Source organism: Passer domesticus, chromosome 1, assembly GCF_036417665.1.
Source record: "Passer domesticus isolate bPasDom1 chromosome 1, bPasDom1.hap1, whole genome shotgun sequence".
Classification (NCBI taxonomy): Eukaryota; Metazoa; Chordata; class Aves; order Passeriformes; family Passeridae; genus Passer; species Passer domesticus.
This window is the reverse complement of record NC_087474.1, coordinates 88,693,358-88,707,132: the sequence shown is the minus strand read 5'-3', so window position 1 is coordinate 88,707,132 and position 13,775 is coordinate 88,693,358. Positions and strand designations below refer to the sequence as shown.

General features: G+C 38.0%; 1 protein-coding gene across 3 annotated transcripts in view; it reads right to left on the bottom strand.

The window, feature by feature from the left end:
• The window catches only part of CTNND2 (catenin delta 2), a 638,555-nt gene that overhangs the window by 513,720 nt on the left and 111,060 nt on the right, over positions 1 to 13,775 (bottom strand). For all 3 annotated transcript variants that reach the window (XM_064428418.1, XM_064428428.1, XM_064428464.1), the window contains exon 2: positions 4,054 to 4,187. In XM_064428418.1, the coding sequence (XP_064284488.1) occupies positions 4,054 to 4,187 (134 nt within the window). The remainder of the gene's footprint in view (positions 1 to 4,053; positions 4,188 to 13,775) is intronic.

The window sequence follows — 13,775 nt, the reverse complement described above, 5'->3', positions numbered from 1 at the left end:
GGAATCAGCAATATGATTTAAAGAACATATCAATCAATATTTATTTGAACTTATTTGAACCGTGTGAGAAATATTTCAAAAGGCTTAGTCTAAATGTTTTTCTTGAAAGGGTGCAACTGGAAACAAGTACCTTTATTCAAAATAGGTACGTATAAAAAAGATTAAAAAGAAATATTAACACTGGCACAACTTGTTCTTTGCATAAGTTTTCTGAAAGTGAAAGCTGTTTTCTGAAACAGCCTAAGATGCTACAGGAATCTAGAGACACAAAGAAAATAAAAAGATCATGATACTATTTCTGAATTGAAAATAGCTGTCCATACTTCAAGATGGCTCTTACTCCTAGGATATTAATTTATCTCATCTTTTCCAAATGTTCCTATAAAAATAAAATCTGCCAAAACAAGCCTCTGCTAGGTCACTACAATCCTGCTCAGCTTCCAAGGGAGCAATTTTTTGTATGCCAAGAACCAAGTACTGTGAACCACATATGCCTGGAGACTTCCAGGAAAAGCATCAGCTTCATTACATATTTACTCAAAAGGCTCCCCAGCAGCTATTTCCACTTTCAAAAGAGCATCCACAATAGCTCTCTTCCCAGGATGTTTTTTAACAAGTGAGCTCAGAAGTCTCTTTTGCAGGTGGAAATTCCCAATCAGAAGCACATCATATTTTTACAGAAATAGTTGCATGTATCACATATATTCTCACTAATTAAGAGTCCTGATATCTTGCTTTTTGGTTGCAGAAATTTTCCCATATTTACAGATACAAAACCAGATGACAAAATGCAAAAAGAAGTGGCCTAATGTTTTCTAAAACCTATGAAGCATTGGGCCAAAGATTTTTCCCAGTATATATAAGAAAAAGACTCGTTCTTCATACATTTCATGGAAAACTGAAATTATGTCTTATTGGTTGATTGCTCTTTAAAGAACTTGATACTGTCAAAAATAAAAAAAAAAATAAAAACCACACAAAAAAGCCCAAAACAACAACTTTCATTTTCACAGAAGTTATTTACTATTTCTCTTCATAAGGACTGCTCAAAAACAGCTAAGCCATAGGTCACTTGCCTGGCATCTCATGGTTTCTTAGACACATGGTGAATGATTCTGACCTTGCCTCCAGCAGTGCTGTCTAACGTTAAGAAAGTTCACAGCAAGGGATAAAGAATGGATTCAAGTTCCACATCTATCAGTTCTGAATAGCATCTCTGAAGTCTGAAACCCAAACATGAATGACCACACTTGTCCAGAGGTAAAGCGCAAATGAAATGGCCTGTATTTCAAAGCAAGTTTTGCATTTCCCAAACTCAACCTAACTCCTCAACAGCAAAACTTCTCTTTTGACAGATACCCTCAGCTTGAAAAGCACGTGGCTAAATCTTCTTATCAAGTCATGAAAATCATGCGTGTCACTTTACATTTGACATGTCAAGCACAATTTTTTGCCCCAATAAACTTTTTAGACCAAATAAATCAGTTCCTCAAAATGTGATAGCACAGGGATACATGTTTTTCAAACTAAGCACAGCAAAACTTATATCTGAATATATCATTTAAGTTTCACATAGGAGATTAAATAAAAACAAACAAATACATTTATTACCACTTCTCTGTGCCTTTCATGTATCCTACCCTCTTCAAAGATTGCAAACACCTTTTAATTTTTTTCCGTATCATAGATACCACAGTTCACTCTATTGCCATCAGTCAGTGACAATGTTCTATTTATTTTATGAGAAGTAACATGAAGTTACCCCAAGTGTTCCAAGAGAAAAAATGCAAGGAAACCTTTTAAAGCTAAGCATCGGCAGAGAAAAAGAAAATGTAACATACTTGATTAGTTGAAAAACATCCTAATTAGGACTGATATATTGAAAAACACCTTAATTTCTCAATATTGACAGTACTTTTGAATAATTGTATCTGTATAACTCTAGTTATATTTCTGGCTACAGTCAAAGAGCATGCAGAGCAAAATCACATACCAGACAGTAAAGTAACTCTTTCCTTCTTCTAAAAAGCAGGTGGCTTTCAACAGTCAGTTAGAAATTTAAGTTCATTTACTCCAATAATGGAGAATCAGTGTAATGTATTTCAGCTATCTGAAGACTAGCATTGTGGCATTACCTAAAATTTTTCCAACAGAATATTAAATAATGGAAGTGTGTCAAAACACAAAATATTGGGGGGGAAAAAGGCTGAAAGCCTTGGCTGTTTGCGGGGGGTGGGGGGGGTTGCTTTAATATTATTATTATTATTGTTGTTGTTGTTGTTGTTGTTGTTATGATTGTTATTATTAGTATTATTATTATGGCTTGTTTTTGAGATTAGTACAGTCTTCCAGCTTCAAGATAGGTGTGACTAGAGATACCTGCCAAGAAGCAAATTTCCTTAAGAGAAGACCAAATTTCCTTAAGAGAAGAAATACATTACACTTTGGTACTTTGTATCACAACAGTTCAAGACATTATCTTATTAATCAGCAGTACCTTAGGTTAGCTGGCTAGGCTGTTCTTGGTGATAAGTGAATGCAGTACTACTTTATTACACTCTCCTTTCTGCTGTGGTTCATAGGAATCAGAAATAACTTTGCTAATATATTACCACCTGAAATACTTTTCATCCAGTGGATTCAGCAGCAATTTCCTCTGGTACTCAATTGATTTATATGGGTGGGAGGTTCATTTGTAAAAAACATAACCAGGTATAAACTAGTGAAAATCGCACCAAACAACAGAGAAGTTCTTGTCACTATTCCATACTGTGATTCCCATTCCAACACACAGATATAGCTTCTATCTATGTAATCTCCCTGTACACTTTTTCACTATCAAAGAGTCAGAAAGGAAGGCAGGTATTTTTCTACAAAATAATGCAGTGACACAGGCTGAAACACTGGTACACACCCAAGAAATATCATTGACATGGAAGAGAATACAAACATCTAAACCATGGACAATTTTCAATTCCAATGATGTGCCATAAATCTCAAGACAAAACTCCACATTATAACATTTCATTTTTCCACTTCTCTGTTCAGAACAGAAAATATGACTAACCTCTACCACCCAAAAGAGAGAACTGGCATATACTAAAAAAAACCAAAGAAGAGAGATGTTATAATTTTTATAAAACCTCTAAGACTCAAGAACTGTTACTCCAGTGCTGAGAGATATCATAAGCTGAATTCATGCATTAATTTAAATAAAAAAAACAGTGAATGTCTTTTGGCAAGGAAAGATCAGTACTTGATAAAGGAAGAGCCAATTTAAACACCTTCAGCAAGGAGAAAGCTGCCTAAAAGCAGCTGATTTAATGTCTCTCCTTGGAATTCCGGTTGATGCTGTCAAACCCAAAGGAGGTAGTGACAGAGACCAGTTGTTTGCATTAACTGAAATATTAATCATCTCCTAAAGTACAAAAAGGCATTGAAAGCAAAATCTCTGACATTCAGCCCACAAAAATTTATATTAAAATGTCCAAACCTGTCTTATTAGCATCAAGCAGACCATCACACTGAAGACCTTTTCCTTGAAAACTTACAATATTTTTGTTTTAATCATTCAAAACTGAGTGTCTCTTTCTATAGCCAGTTTTGCCCTGAAATAATTTCACATCAGGTTTTACACAAAACCCCCAAAAACATGAATATAAATTTTAAAATCCTAAGGTTCTTACTAATCTTTCAAAAATTCTACAATAACACATCTTGTCCACAATTCATTTGTCTATAACTCTTACATGCCAGTATACTGTAACTCCACATGCAGACTGCCAACAATAAAAGGAGAGACATCAGAAAACCACCATACACAGTAAAGTGTGAAAGTGGAGAATAAAATGAGCAATTCAATTAAAATTATACTAAATTTACTGTAGGAAAGCTTACAGAAGTATACTAAGGCATAAAGAAATGGTTAACATTCTTTAGAATATGCATTTGTGAACTAAATTATTCAGATACCAGCTATGAAACATTTATTTAAAAAAAACCCCAGTAAATCATACAATTGTTTTCCAGCCTACAGATGCATCACTCGCCTACCTGTTCTTTGACTGAAGCTAGAATGGCAGAGGTTGTCTCAGTTTCAGAGCCATCACCATTGGATGTGTTCAACACAGGACTAAGGGAACTTGTCTTGTCAGAAGACGAGGGCTGGTCTGGAACAGGCATAGTTTCTGCAGTTCATGGAAAAATAAAACAATGGATTTGTTATCATAAACCTGATAATTATCAGTCTCATATAAATATAAGAATAGTAACACTCATTTAAGGTAAAAATTAAAGAATATGCTTCTGTTCTGAACTGTAGAACAGTCATTTAAAACAAACAGTTTCTGAATTTAAAAAAAAATATCTCTCAGTCCTACTCTGAAATAGTTACCATCAGTACACTTGGGAGGATTCAAATAATTTATAGCTGTGATTTTTGTATAGTATTCCAGTGGCAGCTTACAGCATAAAATTACAGTATCATGAAAATAATGAATCATGAAATGCTTTGCAAACAGAAACCCAGCAAAGGACACATGAGAGAAATATAAGCTATCTAATGTTTACTTGCTAACACACGTTTATTTAACATGTATTATATTTTAAGCCTAGGTAACGTTCATACCCTTTCTTCTAGTGTAGAAGATGATTCTGACAACATTTTATCTATTTTTATGAAAAACAGCACACCAACCAGTTCTTAAGCCATTTTTAAGATCTCTTACCAATAAAAAAGAAAAAAAAGAGGAAAAAAAAAGTCTTGGCATTTGAAGGCGTTTCTAGCATTTCTTTTCAGAGGGCAAAACAGTCGTGTGGCTGTGGAATGATTTATCTTTCTGAAGGCTAAGCTATAGTGCAGTATCTCTCTTTAAATGTCACTATAGGCACATCTCCAGAGGCAGACACATTGTGCCACATTCCAGAAGTAAAGGAGCAGAGAGGCAGCTTCCATGGTTATGCACAGACATGACAGGATAAAATCATGTTCATGTGGGAGCTGGCCAGAATTATTCTGTGCAAGAGAAGTGGCCCACAGGCTGCCAGCTGGATGGGCCTCATAAAGAGCAGTGGGGATATTCAGAACAGTCACCACCTGCATAAGAAGCAAAAGTCCTGCCTTGGCTCTTTTCTGCTAAAATATATAATGCAGCTTTTTCTGAAAGAAGTGAGAAGGCTGAAAGCAGTAGGAAAGGATAGTTGGTAAAAACAAAAATAGAATTCAATACCCATACCAGGCATTCCTGCATCAATCTGCCATGCAAATTAGAGCTCTAAAAGAAGGGAAAATAACATTCTATAAAGCTTTGTCTCTGAAGCCACAGTGCTGCCCAAGAAGACAAAGCTAGCCCAGTTGGGTAGCATTTTTCCAAAACTTCCTGAAGCTCAAGACACTGACATACATATGCAAGACAAAAACATGAAAACACAGGTTATTCATAAAAATTCAGCTATTTTTTAGAAGAAAAATATCCATAAATCTCAGGCTAGGTTAGTTTGTATATTGAAGAATGTGATTATATATGATTTTAATTAATTTACTTTTTGTAAGGAAATCTCACTGACAATGGTAAATACCAAATCTTTGGCTCTGGTAATCCCCTTGCTCCAGACACAAACACTATTTGAAGTTAAACTACAAAAACTTGGGGGACATACCTGCCTTATTCTATCACAAGTACAAGCAGACCGAACAAAACTTCTTAACAAATCCATTACCTCACTCTAAAAGGACTTTTTGAATTACATTTTCTTTCTTTTTTTTTTTTTTTGGGGGGGGGGTTGGTTTTTTTTGTTTGTTTGTTTGTTTGTGGTTTTTTGTGGGTTTTTTTTTTTTTTTGTTGTTGTTTTTTGGTTGTTTTGGTTTTTGTTTTGTTTTGTTTTGTTTTAAACAAAAGTACCAGCTTCTGTTATAGGAATTTAACTAGTTTGTGACATGCAATTAAACTTGCTGCTGTCTTGTAAAGTATCAGAGAAAAAACATGCAGGCACACACATATAAATGTTTATTCCATTACCTTGCTTTCAAACAATCTAGTTATTGTATTTTCTTAGTAAATTAATAATTACATTATCATGATAGAAACAAAAGTAGTTTTCTTTTTGGTGTGGCTATTTACATATAAATAAAAAAATTACAAATGGCCTAATAGTTGACTTTGTTGCCTGACAGTTGATTTTGCAGAGTGATATTTGCAGAAATCACTGTAATGCAATGCTCCCTGCTATCAGCTCCGTAGCCTGTGGAGTCCAAAGGAGCCCAGGGGATCCACGCACACGAGCAAGGACAAGTGCAGCAGTCCCACCGGCCTCGCACACGCTCGCTCCAGGCGCAGGGAAGCCGTGCTCCCTGCTCGGGGCAGCTCACCGCGGACACGCGAGCAACTTCAGCAGCAGCAAAGAACTGCAAAGAACTCCGAGGCTCCAGAGGCTCAAAGAACTGCATCCCGAGACTGCGCTGGGCTGGGAAGGAGCCCCAGAGCTGTGAATGAGGCGCCTGGTGAATTGTTTTCAGGCTCCCTGGCTGGGAGCAGCCCCTGTGCCGGCTGCCGCTGTCGGTGCAGGGCTGAGGAGCTCTCTGGGAAAAGCCCCTCGGTCCGTCGGCTCATCCCACGCCGCCCGAGCCCCGGCCGGGAGGCTCTGCTGAATCGGCTCTTTCACAAAAACAACACTCGCCCGAGGAGGTGAAACCCAGAGATGTAAACGAGACTGAGAGGACAGGACTACACAAAATGTTTGCACTAGCACAAGCGCTCCAGAATATTTAAAGTGTGTTCGGGAAGGACTGCAGGGCTGCGTGGCCAAAGGGGAAGCTGCTCTGTGACTAAAAAGATGCTGCTGGTACAACAACAACAGTTTATGTGAGTTCAAAACATTTACATCCATGAGGCACAGGCAGCAACAGCCTGCTGCCATTGTTAACTTCTTTTAGGGCTATATTCAATTTCAGTAAATTTTAATTTTTAGGCTGTAAGTTTTTTTAAACTCTTTGTTTTCACCAAAGAACACTTCAAAACTGCTTTAATAATCTACATTTGTAAGCATTAGTTTAAATGGGAAAAAAATCTGATTACACAATCAACTACTGTCACTAGTTGTACTTGCTTCAAATAGGTTCGATATCTGGACAGCAGCTAACATTCTGCAACCACTGCATGTTTCCATGATTTTTGTTTTGTTTTGTCTTGTTTTTTAATATAGATATTAAAAGAGGGGGGAAGAAAAAGATTTTTTTAAAAAGGCATGCTGCACAGGTCCTCTTCATCTAGAAACAGAGAAATCAAAATAAATGTCTCTGACATTAAAAGGAATGTTTTGTGCCCCTATTAAAATATTTCTTCTGGACAGAGAATGTAATTTCAAACATCTATCACATGAGTTCATTTATTACTACAGTTCTTCAAGGGGAAAGGTTGCAGCCAATAGCACTTAGTAGCCCAGTGTCCCTGGATCCACAGCTGTGTGATATCCAGCTGAACTGTTAACATTATAGACTTTAACAGTTATTTTTTCATTACATAAATTTGTATGAGAAATACCATACAGAAGGCAAACACAGAATGAATTTTTACAAGCAACAGAGACACTACTGTACTGAAGGTACAGTAGATTTTTAAAAAAGCATGACTCAGCAACATAAAACAGTGTTTCCACAGCAAACATCAACATAGCAAGGGCTCCCATTTGCACATCTGTTCAAAATTAACTTTTAATTTAGCTTACTCTTCAGCATAAGAAATTTTACATTCTCAGTTTCAGTGGGACCTAAAACTGCTAGTACTATAAAATTACAAAAAATTATGGTTGAAATGAACCTCTGCACCCCTAGCCCACTACCACATCTCTAGACAAGGCAGATTTTTTTCCTGGCATTTCACATATTTAACACACAGAACCAGTCCTGCACTGCAGCCTCTCTTAGCCACCTCCCTCTGCTCCAGGCACCACAGGCCTTATCAGTAGGAAATTTGCTTTGCTGTTTAATATAATACATTTAATCTCCCTGTTTACTCCACTGTTCAGCATGGGCACAAAAAACCTAACAATTCCACCAGTTGTCTTCAAAAAAGCATTTTCCCACATAATGATAATGACCATGGTACCTTCCCTTCTCCTCTGGTTTCCCTTCTCTAAAAAGCCACCCCAATGCTTTTCATTTTTTATCATAAAATAAATTGGCTGGTAGTCTTTTAACCCACACTTCTGGGAACTTGGCACCAAAAACAAAGGGAAAGGTAGAGGGAGTACAAGAAGAAAATCTAAGCATCTTAAGAGAGCTCAACATAGCTGCGAACTACTAGAAGTAACTTGGCTACATTTAATTTTTACAACAGCAACACTATTTCCTATCTGTGCCACAAAAACACAGATGAAATTCTGTAAGTCAGAGCATAAACATGCTCCTGAGAGAACCAAATTAAAATCTGAGGCTATCATAGACAGATGAACAGGGAAAATACTACCAGCCTTTAGGGAACATACTGGGAAGTCAGACATAAATAATTCATGGCTTCCCGTATTCCAAAGCTCTGGCAAAATTCTGTCTAGAGTTTGACCCTTTAATTTATTTTTTTTTCTCCTGTCCTTCTAAGACCATCTAAAAACTTTATCCCAATGTAATGAAAAAAACCCAACAACCCTGTCAATCCGGACGAGACCGTCCTCTCCCCAACTGGGTGCAGGTGTCCCGGCGCTGCCCGGGCCGGCCCCAGCGCAGGGCACGGCTGAGCCCCTCAGCCCCAGGGAAAGCCTGGCCAAGGGAGGGCAAAACGCTGCCCGGCAGCCAGGGCTGAGCCAGGGGAAACGAGCGAGAAACAGCCCTGCGAGCCCCGAGGGGACAGCGGGAGCAGGGCCGGGGCAGGAGAGGCCCGGCAGGGATGGCCCTGCGGCCTGGCACAGAGCCCGGCCCGGCTGTGCTTTCCCTGCGGACCGTGGGAAGGCCCCACGTTGGAACAGGGATAATGTGAGATGGAAGCCCAGTAGAAAGCTGCCTGGCAGAAAAAGACCTGGAAGCCATCCACATGTGCCCAGGTGTCCAAGAAGGCCAATGGCATCCTGGCTGTATCAGCAATAGTGCGGCCAGCAGGACCTGGGATGTGATTGCCACCCTGTACTTGGCACCAGTGCAGGCACCACGAATCCTATGTCCAGTTCTGGGCCCCTCACAGCAAGAAGGACATTGAAGTGCTGGAGCAAGTCCAGAGGAGCTGAGGGAGCTGGGGTTGTTTAGCCTGGAGAAAAGGAGGCTGAGGTGAGACCTTATCATTCTCTACAGTCACCTGAAAGGAGCTTAGGGTTGGCCTCTCCTTCCTAGCACCACATGATACAACGAGAGGAAACAGCCCCAGGTTCTGCCAGGAGAGGTTTAGACTGGATATTAGAAAAAAATCTCCACCAAAAGGGTCGTCATTAGAACATTAGAACAGGTTGCCCAGGGAACTGGTGTAATCATCATCCCTGGAAGTGTTTAAAACACGTGTAGATGTGGTGCTTAAGGACCTTGTTTCATGGCAGACTCACAGTGCTAGATTAATGCTTGGACTCGATGATCTCAGAGGACCATCAGTTTGTACCTCTGTGATCCAAATCTTTATGACTAGATCACACAAATATCTGGCAACAGTAATAGCATGACATTCAGAACGAGAGAATAAAAGATGGCAAGACCACATTCCTTCTGTGACCCTTGGGATGGCAGTGGATGCTGGATGGCAGACACCCTTCCTTGTAGGAGGATTTCATTCCTCGTCTGAGGTAACATATCTAATGTAGCTAGTTCCAAGGTCAAATTGCAAAATTCTGTTGAGGCTGCACTCAGGCACAGAGGTCCATTCTACACCATAAATAAATCCTGAGATAAAACAAAATATTTATAGTATTTAAAAATGCATATGAAAATGGCAATGTCAGATGTTGAGGTTTCACTTAAAATTTTAATTTTGCACTCGACATAGGTTATGGGCAGAGATTTACTACATAGGGAACTAAAGGAGTATAGAAGTGAAGATGTCATAGGTGGAAGCAGTTTGGTTGCATGGGTCTCCAATTACACGTTGCCAGACTTTCTGCTCTTTCTCAGATGGGGTAGATACGTTTGCCTTTCACTGATATTATTCTCCTTCTCCATATCAGAAAAAAAACAAGCTTCATTCACAGAAAAAAAATCTAGAACTTAAGAAGCCACAGCATCAATGCTTAAAGAAGGAATGTTGCTTGAAGAGGCAGATTTTCAGGTTTAAGTATGAGATTGAAGTTCCTCTAAAAGCAACTTTGTTAATGATGTTTATGTAATCTAATGTTTATCACTCTTTCAAGTACATATAGGTCAAAAAAACTCAAACCAATCAGCTCCACAATGTCTGAGAATCCATTGCAAAAGCCAAGTCAGCCACTACACTAGCAACTGCATCAAATCATGGAAATCAGAAAATCCAAATATCTTCCTTTAATAAAAAGATATTGCAGTAAGAAACACGTACACAGCAGTGAGCTCTTCCTGTACAATGAACCATTAATCAGTGAGTGCATTCATTATAAAAGTGTAAGTCATGCTGTCTTACTGCACAGTAATCAAATCTGGCATGTTACTGAGCTCATCTGGAAAGCCACAAATTATACTGAAGTAGTCTTTGATAAGAATCAGTCACTTAAAATAATCCAATATGCAATCATGCATCAAGAAAACTTTTTTCTTCCTTTTCTCCACCTTACACATACTGTATAGAGATTGTTGTATGACTAGAATTTACAATAGTTATTTCTATTGTTTCTATTAGAATTGCTCTTATCTTTTTCTATTGTTTCAAATATATGAGGACTTACTGTAAAGCAAAAATAATTTAATTTATCTTTTTTTTTTTACCTAAAACTATTCCTACACTTAAATTTACTGTTTATGATATCTAAACTAATATCATGATGTCAGAAGGGCTAATGTTGATCCTCTTTCTACCTGTTCACTGAGTCATTCTGATAAGCTGAGAATTCAGTGCATATAAATGATGAGTCAGAACGACACAGAATTAAATAAGCCTGGTCATTCTTGCAAATTATTATATATATCACAAGTCATATTAGGTACAGATATACCCAGAATTGTAATTCTCACTATTACATATTGTAATTCAAATATTATCAGATACGACTGGTAGACTAACAAATATGTTTACATTAGACTATTGGAATAAGATTCCAACTGGAAGAAGTAGAAATTGGCACTGCTTGAGAATTTAGATATGCAAATTATTGCTCCCACTAGAGAGATGACCCATTATTCTTTCACTAATCTCAAACTACTGAGGTGACTGATGGCTGAGATAGCATTGGCTCTAGACAGCAGGACACATACCTACTAATGCTGCATTAATTTTTTCTGCAATGAATCTGAATCCTGCAGCTGTGTGACAGTGAAACAGGGTAGAGAGTCTGTAAACATGGGCCCTCCCTCCTCCTGCACAAAAACCCTTTGAAATCACAGATTCCTGTTACTGTCCTATCTTAGCTGACAAGCCTGGTTCAATTTGTGTCTGGATAAGTGTTCTTAAAAATAGGTTGATAATCTCTTGAGTCAACAGTAAGATAAGAAAAACTGCCAGAACCTGCCAAATACCTTGAAGGCGAAAATGTCTTCTGATTGCCTAAGTAGTTATCACAACATCCTAAAGCATATATCTCCTATGTTGAAATTACTGAGGCAGGAAAACAGATTAATTAAAGGAGACGTGATATCTTAAAGACCTTTGGAAAGGCTTAGGCTCAATTAAGGATCAGGGATATGTGGATCAGTCAACACTCCTCTTATTCTAGCTAATGCATCAGGAGGGCTTTCCAAAGAGCAAGGGCTGTTTTCTTTCTGGGATTGTTCTTTGTTCACAGACTCATCCATCTTCCTGCTCATTAAGACAGATGAGCTTGGCTTTTGTCTTCTTTTGTGACTTCAGCTTGTTGCACTCATTTCAACCATACTGTTTAAGTATTTAGGGCCTCTAAGGGTGTGAAAAAGAATTCTCTGGTTTAAAATTTAGACAAAGTTGAGGTTCAGGGTTTTTAGATCGTAAAATTTATTTTTCTACCCTCCTGCTCTTTACAGAAGTGTGGTAGAAGACATAAAAGATCCCTACTAAAGTAAAGGATAAAGACAACTATATTCTAAAACCTGACAGTAGAGAAGCTATACTGGAAAACTTCCTCCAATATTTTCATTGACTTAAATTTTTCTGAAGTCTGATAGATAAATATGAAAGACCTAAAATTTCCTTATCTTCCACAGATGCCTGACTCAAAAAGGCATTTCCTGAAACATTCCAAAGACTATAGCTCAAGACAAAAAAGTTTCTTCCTCAGGAACTCTCCACTTCTGCACTGAGTCTTGATTAAAATACCTCTATTTTCCTGCTCTGCATATAGGAAGCAAAATGAAGGGTCTCATGTACACAACAGCCTGAGGCCTCCACAGGCTGTATCAAATATTTTCCTTCCACTGTCTACATCAACCAGTGTAACACTGGAAACTATATGAAACCTGAAGTCTTGACTAGTGCTTAAGCCATCTGCAATGATTCCAGACTTTTTAATTCAATATGATCCTGCTCAATATTTTTTCTCAACTAATATGTCATAAAGCATGGAAGTTTTGCTTTTTGCTGTAATGTTTACAGTTTGAAATATTTTGAATTACTTATACAGCCAGCCTCCTTAAAATTAAACCAAAATTCTAAACCATTCCCAGTTATTTTAGCAGGATAACTCAGAAGTGCTTATGAGAAAAAAGGTACAGCATTTGGCCCAAAGGACCTTGAAAAAAAGGCAAACACAGTATAATTGTACATTCTTTGTTGCTTTTCTCTCTCAAACCAGAGCCCAAATGACTGCTGACCAGTGCATGAAGATTTAAAGATCCGACAAATCACAAAGCCAGACCAGTGTCAGTTCACTACCCCCAGCCCCTTTCCATGTCAATTTATTGTAGCAACTGAATAAGTGATTAATCAGAACAGATAAACCACATGGTGGTTCTTCCTGCCTCATTGGTCCTGAAACCACCATCCTAATCCATAAGGATTTACCCTCACCAGTTAGCATAACCATCTGAGAACTGATCAATCTCCTCAAATTCTTAGGAAAATATTTCATTTGGAGTTAGTAACACAATCATATAGAGAAACCAGCATAAAAATTCATCCTCCTCTCCATATTTTGGAGACCTCAGCATGAGGATTTACAAAAATCGATTTCAGTTTTGCTGAAAAATCTATTCATAAATCAAGCAAAATTGTTTCATTCATGGAATCCAATGAGCAAATATTGTTTGCTGCTGTTACTGAGGGAACAGGAGTTCTTACTTCAGTGAAATGCCAATATCCTCAAGCACAGAAAGCAAAATGCACATCTACAAAAAAAAAAAAAAAAAGCTTGAAACAGTCCTTAAAATGAATTCTTAAAATCTTGTATTATGTAGACACCATATGAGTAGATGATACTAATGTAATATTTTGTTGGGTTTTTTTCATCATTTGGTCATTTATTGCCTTGGCGTGAATTGAAAAAGAAAGTGGCATTACGTTTTGTTCATGGTAGAATGGAGTTATTTTCTCAGTAGAAGCTCATGTGGTAACACTGTGATTAAAAAACTGTTTCAGCTACTGCTGAGTGGGGCTTGCACAGAATCGAGCCTTGCCTGTTTCTCACTCTGCCTCTCAGCAGGGTAGGGAGGGACACAGCCAGGACAGCTGACCCCAAGAGATCAAAGGCATACTCCATACCATACAATGCCATGA